General features: G+C 41.6%; 1 protein-coding gene across 4 annotated transcripts in view; it reads left to right on the forward strand.

Moving 5' to 3' along the window:
- akap6 (A kinase (PRKA) anchor protein 6) overlaps positions 1-14,791 on the forward strand; it is a 276,529-nt gene that overhangs the window by 238,933 nt on the left and 22,805 nt on the right. For all 4 annotated transcript variants that reach the window (XM_049596070.1, XM_049596069.1, XM_049596072.1 and 1 more), the window contains 2 exons: positions 11,581-11,664; positions 12,357-12,509. In XM_049596070.1, coding sequence (XP_049452027.1) covers positions 11,581-11,664; positions 12,357-12,509 — 237 coding nt within the window. The remainder of the gene's footprint in view (positions 1-11,580; positions 11,665-12,356; positions 12,510-14,791) is intronic.

Consider the following 14,791-nt stretch of genomic DNA (forward strand, 5'->3'; position numbering starts at 1 on the left):
GCTGAGATTTGCATTTCCATTACAACGGGACTTCCTGCTTGAAGATGTGCCTTAAACTGATGACGGCTTGTCTTGAGTGATGACGTTTCAAAGCAGCAGGCTGATCCACGCCTAAAGTCAGCCGTCATTTGTGCTGCATGTGTTTTTCCATCACACAGCAGTGCAGGTACTTTTAAAACATCTTTCTCAGACAAGACGAGGTGTCATCAGGCTGGTGTCAAGAAACGTCATTGCTACCTGCTTGAGGGCCTTCTTCAGAGATGGTCCATCTCTGGCGCAGCTCAGTGTGGCACAGCGCGTCTAAACTGATAATAGCCGCGATAGCCGACACTGGAGGCATTATGTTTTTGGGTCTTCCGTCTGAGATCAAAATAAATTTGTTCCATAAAGTTAGATTATTTTTCTTTAGCTATTGAGCTCTGTAGCAAACATGTTTTGTGACGGTGAACATACTCGGTTCTTTAAAAATTAAATTGTGTTGTTAATGTTTTAATGGACTAAGTAGCATCAAGACGGTCCTCCAGTTTCCCTTTTTGAATGATGAATACAGAGTACCGCCGTCTGCTGGTGTGGAAAATCATTTCATTTCATGCAGGTGCAGAACATAAGTGCTGGTTAGCTGTTCGGCTGCTACTTTGTACTACGTTCATGTGCAACTTTTTGGCTGATGTCTGGCGACTTGAGGCGATGCAGCAGGGGGCTTTTGTTCTCTGAAGTCAGTTTGGTGTGTCTGGGCCTTCAGAGACTTCAGTCTGCATCGTGCAATCGTATTTCAACCTCGTAAAATTTTAATTCGTACACTCACAAAAAATGCCTGCATATGCAACCATTTTGGTCGCAGTCTGGAGACCTGTTTAGCAGCCCCTCACATCCTCAAAACAACAATAAAGAGCACAATAGGTTAAAAGATTAAACAGAAGTTGAAAATGTACCACAGCAGTTCATCACAAATACACTGCATCAACAGGAATAAGATCCCTGAGATGTTTTGCCTTTTACTTAACTCTGTGCCCTTCACCGCTGATTTACAGGCACCCAAAACTGAGTTCACTCCAAAACAAGACTTTAAATCTCTGGAGGAAGGTTGCAGAATTGTTGTACACCATGTTTACTGTACCTTCAGTCTATGTGAAGAACCCCTGGAGGTCCCTGGACTGAAGTTTGGGAATCCCTAGCCTTGAGGTTAGAGGACAAGGTTGCGAGTGAAAGATTTATGCTTCCAAACCCTGAAGGAAGTGATCTCTGCACACTCCTCCTGCTCAATGACGACTGTCAAGGTGCTCTTGAACAAACCTCCAGAGGCAGAATATGGTTGTACAGTAACTTCTATATTTTTATAAATTCAGCCGGACAGATGGAAGAAACTGAGACAAAGAAATGAAAGAGTAACCGGGAGATAGTAGGGTAAAGGAGCGAGAACAGAGGAGAGGATAAAATGGAGGGAGTGAAACGATGCAGGAAGAAAGACAGAAATGTCAGACGTGGAGAGAGAGAGGGAGAGAAAAGAGGGAGAGATGGAGAAGAGTATGCAAACGACAAAGTTTGCTAGCTGTAGGCGGTATTAGCAGCAGCAGAGGGAATATGTGTGTGGGAACAAATTGTCGACAGGAATTCATTAGGCTCGTTGTGCGATAACGAGTGCTTGTGGTTTTAATTGACTTAATCAACAAATAGAATTAATCAGAGATTTCTAATTAATGGTAATTGATTGAAATATCCACTGGGTCACTGCGCAAGCAGCCAAAATTCTCCTTCTCTCTCTGTCTCTCTTTATTCCTGTCTCTCCTCTCTTTACAGTTTGTCCTTGTCTTCTTTACTTCTCGTCCTTTCTCTCTTGTTTTTCTTTCACTCTCACTCTTTCTTAACAACTGTCTCATTCCTATATGTTATATTCCCTTTCTATCCTTTTTCTTTGTCTTCATGCTCCTGTCTTCCCCTCTTTATTTTTTATATTAGTTTTCACTGTTCTCAGTCTTTCCCTCACTTTTAACTTGTATAAGACTTACACAGGTGTTAAAATACTTTTTAAAAGGCTGCATTAGTTTTGACACGTTGCTCCAAGTTTCAGTGAGATGGTGAATTATGATCCAGGAACTTCAGTCTGAGAAACAGATCCTCAAGTATGAAGGTACTGACGTCATTTTTTTTAGCCTAAACGTAAGCAAGATGGCAGATGACACATTTATATAAGTGATGTTATGATGATTTAATATGTCTGAGTTTTTCATATCTTTGTGTACTTTCAGAAGAGAGAAGTAGAGGTAAAGCAGAAGTGAAACTTAATACAAACAAACTGCATATGGCTCCTTTTAAAGTAGTTGCATTAATAGTACTTGTGTTATATTGTAGTCTTTATCACTATCTCAGTTCAGGGCTTCAGATTGTGACCGTTTTTGCCCCATCTGTCAAATGTGAACAAACATCTGTTGCACCGTTGTGCCTGACAGTTATTTCATTGATGCACATAATGCAGAACCAAAGTTCACAAGCCCAAGTTCCATCCAGAAATTTTTACCCATGGGCCTATGTCTTTGGAACTGGTGCTGACTGACATGCGACTCCTTATCCCTGCTGCTTTCAAGCAGTCTTAAGATGCAAAAGAAGAATGGGATAAAAAGATAAACAATTAAAATACAGAAGCAGTTGGCATTTCCATTAGCACACAGCCAAGGTGGAAGTAATTTAAACACTCCTCCTAATGCATTGTTCATACATTTTCCTGTGAAAAGAAATGCACCAAAACCACCCCACACATTTTGTTGGGCCAAAAATCCCAGGACTTTCTGCCAGGACTTTCCCCAGGAGGTGTTTGTTTGGAACTGTGTGCTCTTTGAGTCATTTTAAGGTACATCGTCACCAAGTTTTCTTTTCCTAAACCTAACCACAGTAATAACCCAGTCTTACTCCGAAGTCTTCGAATACTGGCGCTTGGTCAGTGACTTCCAGCGTTAGACACCAACAAAAAAAAATCCGTGGCAGGACCAAGTTAGGCGGGCAGGCGGGGTAGTAGATTGGTCCAACAACCACCGACTTTTACCCAGGAGGCTGGTGTTTGCATCCAGTTTGAGTGTAAAGCCAAACCCTGTTCTTTCTTCCGAAACCCAACCATGTGTGTTTGTTGTTGAAGGAAAAAACTGTATCAAACTGTACATTTCCTGTGAAAACAGAAGTGTATTTTGAAAACAGACAATGCATGTAACAGGCTGAAGTTGACACGGTGTCCCAGAATGAGTGACGAGTTCTGAGTGAGACTGTTTTGACAGTAATTCTACTTGCCTAAACCTAACCTCCATATCTTTACACTAGTAAGGTAACTTAACATTAAGTACATGACATCGTTTGTGGGGTGCTAAGTCATAGGACACACAAGCTGTTGTGAGAGGATACATGACCCGTAGAGCCGTAGTGAAGAGATTTGGGTGCACCTAAATGAAAAAGTCTGGCGCCTTAACAGTTATAACGGTCTTACTAATAGAAAATAATCTTTTCCTTCCCTCCATACTTGTTGTGTCAGAGGCTGCGTAACAAGCTTCAGTACTTTTTCAAGCGAAATATGTTGCACTAAATATCCAAAATGGTGCCACTGAATATCTCATCAGATCTGTAGTCAAATCTCCATTGATTGGGTAATTTGTAATTTATTTTATTTATGCAAAGCTGTCGTACAGCTGCGTGTTTAGCTGTTGACTTGAGCTTCTTAAGCTTCAGTGTTCGGTGTTGAAACAGTTTTAACACCATTGAATCATTTTGATTTCAGCAGCAGAACTCAGTTATTGTATTGACACTGGTATAAACACACTTTAAATGTTTCCCTGTCTTGGTCTTGTGTCTGAGTCTCATCTCAAAGTGCTTTACTGTTTAAAAACACTGACGTAGCAACCACACTAACAACCTCCACTCTCCTCTATCCTCTATCCTCTATCCTCTCCTCCCTCCCTGCCTGCTCTCCCTCCATCCCTCTCTTCACGGCAGGTCTCGGTAATTAGATTGTGGAGATGAGGAGGTGGAGGAGAGTTAAGAGGATTTTGTTTTTAGGAGAGGGAGATTTAAGAATGAGAGAGATAGAGGGGGGTGGAGAGGAGGAGAGACAGATCGAGCTCAAGAAGAAGGAGAAAGGAAGAGAGAGAGATGGTAAAGAGGGAATTAAAGGAAGAGTAGAGCAGATCCTCTTCTTTTTGTTTATCCCGAGTCGGTCACCCTTCCTGAGAGAGGGTGTTGAGTGACACACGGAGAAATACATGAAGAGAGGGAGAGAGAAAACAAACAAGGAGATAAAGACATCACTTGTTCTTTTTGTGTCTCCTGTTGGTTGACCTTGAATTTGACCACCTTGAGAGACGTACAGAAATGACATCACACCCTGAGAGAAATGAGGGTTCTCACCAGGGTTCCTGGAGTGTCTTTGTATCTTGGTATGCCGTAGTTATGACTCAAAGAACCTCTGTTTTGTTCAGCTAAAAACCATCTATTTATCCACTGACAGTGGATAGACACGCACCAGTGGTAAAATTCGAGGCCGATACCGCGCTGACATCAGTCAGTTCCCGGTAGACAACTGGCATGGAAGCTCAGCAGCTTCTGCAGTACTGTTGTGGACAGGACTGCAGAAAAATGTATTTTAGCCACTTAAAAAATCAATATCAATGTCATTGCAAGCTATATTTGAATATTTTTTCTACTTTACCTTGTACACTTACATCAGGTGGCTTTGATAAAACGGTGTCAGTGCCCCATTGGAAATCTGATGACCAGGTAAAACGGTGAAAGTGTTTTAAATATAATGTACACTTAAACTGATAATGATTTTTTTGTTGGGCCTTATTTTAGAAGGCTAAAAATGACCAAATGAGGCAGTGTTCGCGCAGCACCGTTTTATTTTATGCACGTGATGCGTGAGGGTTTTTTACTTGGAAGCTATTGCAAACAAACGTTTGTTTTGTTTCGTTTCATCTCGTCTCGTCTCACTTCGCTTCGTTTCGTTTCGGCTGCCCTGAATATTTGAAACTTTGATTGTTGCCATGGAAATCAACATCCACAACAATATTCAAATACTCAGTTTATAGATAAATATGTATAATTGCAAAACTCCAATAATCCCAAATAGCCCATAAATCCAGAAATAGTGTTGGTTATTTGTACTTACACTCAGACAAGTAAACTGAAACATAGTGATAGTTTTGTGACTCTGACTTGTTCTAATCTAATGTTGATCACTTGCAGTCCAGCAAAACTGTAACTCTGACAGTTTTACCACATGTGAAAAACTTAAAGATACACAGGCAAGATGTCAAAAAGTCAAGCGTCTGGAATAGTTTACGAATTTCTCGAAGACGACCCCCAAAAAGTGCCAGATAAGCCAAAGGAAACTGGCATGTCACAAATCCATAACAAGCTTGGCAAATCACCTAAAACTGTCACAGCTTAGCCGTCTTGTTAAGTATTCTTCATTCCAGCTATTATGGCTAATGTTACTGTGACCTGTATGCTAACAAAGTGAGTATGTTCTTGGCTCTCATTAACTTTTGTTGTTATTTCTTACCTCCTTTGTGCCAGGGAAAGCTATTCAGCCTTTAAATGAACACAAATTCAATCATACACATTTATTTCAAACAACCTTTAAAATAACCTTCATTCAAAAAAAAGAATCTTTTAAAAAATAACTGCTTCAGTCGTCTTTTATTATTTATAATATATTATAATTCCTTCTCTAATATCTGTTTTATAGTGTTGTGAAAACATCAACAAATTTATCCTTCAAACAACTCTATGGAAGTTGTTTGCCAAAAACTATCATAACTATAATTCACCTTCACCAAATTCTCATTTTCACTAAATAGAGCTTGAACGCATCATAATGTAACTCAGTGCAACCTCCGTTAGCCATTATTGCTGCCGATGTCAACACAGATTTGTTGTTCAAAGTGTAGCATTATTGGGGAAAACATATGGTGCGTCCTGTGACGCAACAAAAGCAGCTATACTGTGTCCTTCAGTCCTGCGGAAGACTCTGTTCCACCAAAACACATTTTCTGTTTTCATCGAGATACCGATTGGCTTCAGGACTGTCTTGTAGCCTGCGCAAAAACAATGTGACACAACAGAAAATATCGGCCACTGCCATCAGTGAATAAAATCTTATTTGCTGATAGGCTGATGGCAGTAACATGGCTGATATTGGCCGATACTGATTTTTGGCATCTCTTTTTAATTTGTGCATCTCTCACTGTGGCCATCAGGTAGCCACATTGTCCAGCTCCTCTAAGGGATGCAGGACATTCCCACACAGCATCGGGAAGACAAACCCTCATTAAGTGGCGTCTTTAATAAGTCAGAGCAATAATTGTACTCTGAGCACCTCCTGGACTTCTGAGTTCCTCTCTTGGTCTCTGAGGAGGAGTCGAACACCTTGCCAAGGAAATTTTGGTGGCTTGTTTTTTCTGTCCCTACCCAAGGTCATGTGCCATATGTGAGGTTTGGAACATAGACTGATTAAATCAAGAGCTTCACCTGAAGTTTCATTCTCCATGACAGTCTGGTACAACTCTGACATAAGTGCTGACGTGGTGCCAGTGCACCTCTTGATTTGTGCTTCATCTTCCTCTCACTCATAAACAATACCCCAAGATACTTTCACACCTAACCTGTTTGGTTCTTTTCAAACAAACTCTGGTGCATTTACCTGTTTGGCTTGTTTATGACAGGTGCTGGCAGGTAGTTAGGACAGTTCAATAGAAAACAGTGCAATCAAACTGATATAGACGCTGACGCCCGCTCGCGTGGCATCCAGTTAGGACACGGTGTTGAAGTTGTGCACAACTTGCTGTGAGTCACCTGAATTTCATTACCTCACGTGGATCCATGTAGCCTATTGATGCAAGATGACATCACTAAAACGGTTCGATCAATGAGCCACCTGTCAGTCATGGTCTTATGTTCACAGCCCTTGGTTTGTTTGTAAAATGTCTGTGAACACAATCAGGAGCACATACAAAACACAACAATGCAACATTTGATCTTTGTTCTGGATCAAAAGAACCAAACTCCATGTGTTAAGGTCATCTCCAACATGGTCTGAGCAATCTGCTGTTTTGTCCGACAGAATGCCATGACATTAAACGACAAAAAAATACCTGCAAATTATTGCAGGAAGTCAGAGCTCAAAGAAACGATCAGAACATCGACACATCATCTGCAAAAAGCAGAGATGCAACCCTGAGGCGACGACACTGGACACACCCGTCACATAAACAATTAAAAACTGAGAAGTTTTCTTGATCAGCAGAATTAGGAGTTTTTCGTCTTTTTTCTGTCTCTCTGTTTGTCCCTGTCTTTATCTTTCCGATCCCCTTCATCTCCCAGTTTAATCTTCTCTCTCCTGTTTCTCTCTCCACTCTACTCTTCCTCATCCTCTCCGTTGACCTCTCTTGTACTTGTTCTCAGCTTTTCTGTCCACCTCATCCCTCCCTCTACATCCTCCGTCTCTTTTCTCTTCCTCTGCAGCCACTCCATGGCTTTCCATGTATTTTGGAAGAAAAGCTTTTTAGCAAATATTTGTCGGACTGTGTCTGTAGAGCCCTCTGAGTCAATATGGGCCCAGCCAGGCTCGACCCACCAAAGAGAAAGAGAGGAAGAGAAAGAGAGAGGGATCAGTGCATAAAAGCAGCAGTGCAGAAACAATAGAGACTTAGGATCCTCTCTTTCTCTTCTCTGTCTGAAAATCAACTCTCACAGAAAAGACTTGTTGTATTTCAAGCTGACCAAACTGCAATCATGATACTGATGATGACGGTAAAAGTCATATTTATCAGCATTTAGACTGATCCCATCCACTGAAAATGTGTTTTTGAAATGCTTTTTATAGAGTCAAGACAAAGTGAAAACTAAAATACATACCGTAAATGCTCTAATAGGGCCCCCGTCACTTAACAAAGAGAATATCATGGAGTTTTCTTTTTTTCATTTTTTTTGCACACTGTGTGTTTCCTCTACTCCTAACAAGTATCTGAATGCACTGACTTGCTTATAAAACATTTGTAAATATTTGGGTATTAAAATCATTTCTTCATACTGCTACTCAAGGTCACAAACTACTGTACATGACTCCTTTAACAAGCCAAACAAGGTACGAAGGTGTGAGATCAAATATACAAATTAAAGGACAATATGAACAGTATATTCTGCATGCCTTCGGGCTTACAGTATGAATTTTTCAGTCTAATCTGACTAAGTTTTCAAACTTCAGAAATAAAACCAGCCCATACTTTGATACTCAATCTCAACTTCTCAGGCTTCCACCTCACCATCTGTGTCGCCAATTTGCCGTCTCCATCAAGTCTGTTTTTATACATCGCAGCTTTTGCGTGGTAAATGGCGTACACCTCTTTCAGGCCTCATTTTGTGCATATGCGATGTTTATAAATGAGACCCCTCGTGATTCACGGCAGAAGAGTTGAGAAACAAGACTGAGTTACTGTGAGCAGGCAGCAAGGTGCTAAAATTTTTCTGACCTGCAGTTTCTCCACATCTGCCTTGCGTTTTGTATTCTACAATTTGGCCCACTTTTTGTTGCAGATGCTGTTTAATGATGGCACGGAGCTCAAAGGGGGACGGGTTTAAAAATGTGATTGAGCCAGCCCAGTGTCAACCTGTATTACTACCTGGACTACCTGTATTACATGCTCTCGGAGCACAGGATGAGACAGTTAAGGAGCTTGCCAATGCGTGCACTGCTGCATAAGCATGCTAAGTTTAGAGAGTCTCATGCATCCAGCCACAGTAATTCTGTGCATTAGCAGTGTTCTGGCAGCACTTAGAGCCCAACAGAAAGTAAGTGTAGTTATTTAAGTCGGAGGAAAACAGATCTGTAGAAACAGACTTTGGGTCACAGCCATTTGGCGGCCTGTGTAAACAACTGTATTGATTATATATTAAAGCGAATCATTTCAATCTCCCGTTAAGCTGCGATCATTTATTGCCATGTTTGTCAAAGTTATGCAATTACCAAGTGGATGAAATCAGATCCTACAAACGTTCCCAACATCTGACTTGTCTTCACCAATCAAAGGGCTGACGGGAAGAAGTTTTTCAGCTCGGCAGCTCATATTTATAGTAAAAATATTTCTCAGTCAATGACTTCGACTTTCTGTTGTTGGAGCAGACTTTGTGGAGCAGATTTTAGAGTTATGACCGTCGTCGTCTGACTCTAACACGCTGAATTATTGTTCCAGCTTCAATCTAGTTTAATTCATCTTCCTGTGCTCGCTCCACGCTGTCTGCTGCAGTTATTTGGCGCAGAGCGAGTATCACTCAGTCGTTTTGTTGTTGTTTCGAGCCTCCTCCTTCAACGTAATACACACCTCCTGTTTGGAATAAATTTATCTGCAACCTCACAAACACACACCGGGCTTGTCCTCTTGATCCTGTCTGCTGTATTCTGCATCCCCATCTCCTGTTTAGACAACAGGCGAGCCACAAATATGCTAAACTGAAGAGAGCGAGAACGAGGAGATGAAAGACAGAAGAAGAAGAGTTGAGAGTGTGTGAGAGAGCAGCAGAGTGTGTGTGTGTGTGTGTGTGTGTGTGTGTGTGTGTGTGTGTGTGTGTGTGCATGCAGGAAGGAGAGGGAGAAAGAGAATCCCATTTCATTGTAATAGTGTTTAATATTTATTGGAAAAATGTAAAGAAAATGTAAAGGAAGTGCTTTTCAGCGAGCGGGCAGGATTAGCATAAATAGTTTGGGGCTTGGACGTGTTTGGTCGCTGCTGCAGAGGAGTAAGGCTGTCCCCTTTATTCTGTCACACACTCAGAAATACATGCATATGTTTGCACACACATCTACATACACACACACTTGTGCACACGCCTGCATGAGTAAACATGCAAACACACACACACTCGCTGACCTTTGGGTGTGGAAACTCATCAGCATATAGTGATTTATAATAGGCACTGCCAATCCTTGTGTTTCTTTTTCCCCCTTTTTTGCATTTATTAGACAGCAGCAGAGCGCCGAGCAGAGGGGAGAATATTGGCTGTTGTCATTTATTTTATGCACTGCTACTGCTGATCAAGGATCTGTGTGCTGAATTTGACTTTATGCTAATTAATTGTTATGAATGACCTGAATTAAACTGCACCGAGCTGTGGAGAATGGAAAGAATAAATAGAACCAAATGTAGCTTTTGTTTGGACTCGTTGTTTTTAACTTTAGCTTAAAGGATCAGTCTGCTGTTTTTTAACAACTTTGGTTTCATTTTCACAGTTTTGTCTTGACAGTGATGTTAATGTTTGACTCACCGAATTAATTGCTGAGAGCTGTGACCACACTGACATCATGACATCAAAGTCTGATGGTTCAAGAAACAAGAGCAGTCAATTGATATGCTGTGATGTAGGCGCAGATGCTTCCAGTCGCCTCTTTGGCAGCTCCACTAAATTTAGGTACTACTGTCTGTGTTGCAAGTGTTGATGGTGGTTTTTATGGTTGGCTTTGGAGAGTGGTGGCGTGTAGCTGCACTCGTCGGGATGAGGAAGTCATCTCACCAGTCGGTACACTCTTCTTCTGCCGACTTCTGCTAGATCTAAATATCAGTAAACATCAAGGACAGATGGAGAAGATGGGCACCAGCTGAGCTAGCATCTTGCTAGCCATTGTACAGGTGTTGGAAATAAACTAGATGACCTCCCATCAGTTTCCACCAGGACATCAGGAACTGTAGTAGCCTTGGATCTACCAAAACTTAGCTAAATCCTGGACAGCATCATTCTACCACGTGGCTCTTCTTCCATGTGCTGATCTGACAGAGCAGAGGATTCTGGGAGAGAAGGAGAGTAGTCGAGTGCTTCACAGTGAATCAGGACTGTTGTGCCATGTGGTGCTATCCTGTTCCTGTGGAGGCGGCTGCAGAGAGGCGCCGCCCGTGTTCAGGAGGGGTGATCATGCGGCTGTCTTATGTAGCCTAGAGTGTGTGAATGAGTGAATGTGATATGTAGTTTAAAAAGCACTTTGAGTGGCTGGCAGACTAGAAAAGAGCTATGCAAGGGCACTCCTTTTACCATGTGACAAATGAACAAATGAACAACTGAGTTTATCAAATCCATAGGTGTAGATTTCCAGATGCCCCCCTCAATATTTAGAACACATGCATAAGTAAAAGTAGCAAAGGACCTTTATTTTAACAAAATTAAAGACACATAAACCATAAATTGTCGCATAAATATTCACATGAATGCAGGAAATTAAGCGTTTGATGCTCAAAATTTTCTGGCAGAAGAACCCGACCCCCTGAACAGTGTTGAAACAAAACATGGCCTTGATCTAATCTTTTTATTTGCAGGTGAAACTGAAAGTGAACTGTTGGTGATATTCACTCAATGCACAGTTTATTGTTGAGTTTATTACAAACAAAGTACAAATGTAAAGCACATCACTTTGTGCTGCCAGACAGAGACACAAACAGCAAATGGAAGGTGTTTCATGAGCTTAAAATCCGCTGTTGTGTTCGTATCTGAATTGTAATAATTTGAATATTTACTGTGTTATTATTTGTTGACCTTTTCCTCTCTCTTGTCACCCTCCAGTCTCTGTGTTCGGAGGTGCGAGCCCGACGCCGAGGAGTCTCCTCTGTTCTGAAACTCTGCCAGAAGCTGCTGCAGCAGAGCCAGGTGGGTAAAATAAAATCACCAAATGTATCACGTCCAGAGTTCAGTTTTGTATTTTTCATTAGTTGTTATTTATTTTATTTTTAGTTTGTTTGTTTTTTTGTTTAGAAATGTTTATTGGTTTCACGATCAGTTTTAGTTTTTTATATAGATGTAATATGGGGGCATTTATCAGAGGGGAGATTTAAAAAGTTCAGAAGAGGTATTAAAATGCAAGCCTAACACACTGTGGAGTCATGCAGACATCCCGGTCTCAATGAACATGTGTTGACAAGTTTGACCAAATGGACAAAGACATTTCCTTTTATTTTTGTATTCATTTAAGTCAGTTTTGTGCGTACACAATATTGTTGTATAGCAGTGTTGTAATCTATCTTTGACTCTTCCACTCCGACCACTCCAATAATTTTTTTAAATCCGATTTTATTCATATGGCGGTTTGTTCATTATATTATGGCAGTTTAAATTATTGCAGTATTTAGAATCATAACGCCTGTATCGTGACACAAATCATGTACATGTAGCCAGATTCTTCCTGAAACCCCAGAGAGTCTGTGTCAAACCCTCATGAATCAGCTTAACCTTGAAGAGAATTATATCATGGCACATTCTTTAAATTTAATCATATGATTAATATAATAATGGCTTTAATAATTCTGACAAGACTGTCTCTGCTATCCCCACCTCTGGGACAGTCGGGCCCCATGGCGGAGGTGGGCCCAGAGGCGGAGCAGCACCGGGAGGCCCTGCAGCTGCTGTCGATCAACCTGGAGAGGAGGTGGGAGGCGATCGTGATGCAGGCGCTGCAGTGGCAGAACCGACTGAAGAGAGAGCTGGGAGAGCAGCAGGTTAGAGCGCTCTGACATTTACACTTTACATCCTTCATTCTACACTGCAGGCAGTCAGCTGACGCACTGTTACACTCAGTGAGCATGTCACACTTTGATTTGATGCTAAGATGCAGCGTGAAAGACAGATGGTGCTGTGATTGAAGCTGCAGTGTGTTTTAGTTATGGAGCAATCGTTCCAGCCCGAGACGGTGGATGTGCTGATGTTTTGTGGAATGAGCATCGACTCCGGAACAAAGGACAAACTTTGATACGAGTAAAAACTGGTCTTTTCTTTTATAGAATTTGTTCCACAGATAAAACTGGGTGATAACATTAATGTTACTGAGGTCACAGTTTGGTTATAGTTAGAGAGGAAACATTCTCTGTTTAGAAGGTGAAATATTAAATGCTGTGAAGAGGGTTGAAGCGTCACAAGAGAACTGCAGTGAAAAAGAAGTTGATGGGTTTCAGATTTCTTGTCACTCAGTTGTTAGTCTGACATAGCCACACCTATCCTGGGCCGAGCCAGCGCTGGAGAAAGGTGAGGCTGAAATAATCATCATTCTGCACTAAAGGAGAAAAAACGCTCTGGGTTGGTTGAATTCCTTTAAGCCAATCAGAGTCATCTTGGACGGTGCTAACTCCAGGGTGGAGCAACGGTGCTCTTAACAAATAATGTGGAAGGGGACTTGTTTTGGTGGAGCCTTTGCACATGGGGAGACGAGCCCGGGCATTAAAATGACTGAATCACCGCAAAGGAAAATGCAACAGAAAACATTACAATATGCTAGCTCCAAGGTCGTTACTGTTTCACACACAGCATTAAAACGAAGTGTGGAGATCAGGGGAGCTCTGGATATTTGAGACTAGTTTCAAGAACACCTCAAGGGAATTTCTTCACATTTGGCACTAACGTTTACTTAGACTCAACAATGAACTGATTAAAAGTTGGTTTTCAAAGGTCACTGTGACCTTTGTCCATCTCATTTTGTAAATGCATTATCTCAAGAAGGCCTTGAGGGACTTTCCTCAAATTTGGCACAAACATCCACTTGGACTCAAAAATGAACAGATAAGAATTTGGTGGTCAAAGGTCAAGGTCACTGTGACTCACCAACCATGTTTTTGGCCATAACTGAAGAATTAACAAGATAATTCTGACAAAACTCGACACAAATGTCTAACATTTGGTCAGATACTGAATTGGTGACTCTAATCTTGAAACTGTGCTGATTGTATAGATCTTCTGTGTGTGAAGCATCCATGTTTTCACTGACATGGATATAAATTGTAACTGCAACTTGACTGGTCTGCGGAGGCTTCAAACCACAAGGCAGTAAATCTAGTTACATTTCATTTTCATTAAAAATAAATAAATAAATAAAAATTCAAAACAAGCATGATATAATTTTTTGCTGGGCTCTGCACCAACAGCATGTTGCCGTATGTCGGCCCAGGCCTCTAATGGCATGTTGTACCACATTTTACCTTTACCAAAAGTTTGCAGCACCTGCGATTCAAATTCTGCATTCGCCATATTTTGATTTTGATAACATTTCCAATCATTGTGCAGCCCTGTTTGTGCAGAAGTACCAGGAATATCTTGATTGTGATGCTGGACGAAAGGTCAGGGGTCACTGAAAGCCTTAGGAATCTCCTTGTGGGGACCATGAACATCTACAACACATGCTGTGGTAATCTGGCCTGTAGTTGATTTGATGAGATGGATGTAACAGTGAACTGATATTTAACCAGACTGTCATCATCATCATCCTGCCACTATCAGAACAAAACTACCTGTTTGGATTGTGACTTCTAAACGCTGACGGCGGCGGAGGCTTCATACGACGGCTCCATTCTGAATCAGTGAAACAGTCCACAAGCAGCCACTTGATAAAAACTAATCTGTTAGTCCTCCGGAGCGATCAGTGTCACAGACACAATGTTTTCTCTGCCACCTCCTCCACAGACAAACAGAAACTTGGCAAATGAGATTTTAACACTTTGACAGTTTGCATATCAGAAAACCACACATGTCAGCCGCCATGACGGCCCCTCGCCAAACAGTTTGTCTTATTAGAAATCGTCAGCCAGTGAACCGGTTCACGTTCCACGGCTCAGGTACGAGCCGCTCACTGCAGGATGACAGCTCAGCACACGTGCAGCTTGTCTGAGGACGTGAAGGAGCGAGCGTCATGAGCGTTAACAGAAATATCGCTCATGAGGGAGGCGTCCGGAGCCGAGCTGCTCGGGCCAGACGAGGCGCACAGACGGTAGAGACACAGAGAGCTGAGTGCTTT

Source organism: Epinephelus fuscoguttatus, linkage group LG14 (assembly GCF_011397635.1).
Source record: "Epinephelus fuscoguttatus linkage group LG14, E.fuscoguttatus.final_Chr_v1".
In the NCBI taxonomy this organism is placed as follows: Eukaryota; Metazoa; Chordata; class Actinopteri; order Perciformes; family Serranidae; genus Epinephelus; species Epinephelus fuscoguttatus.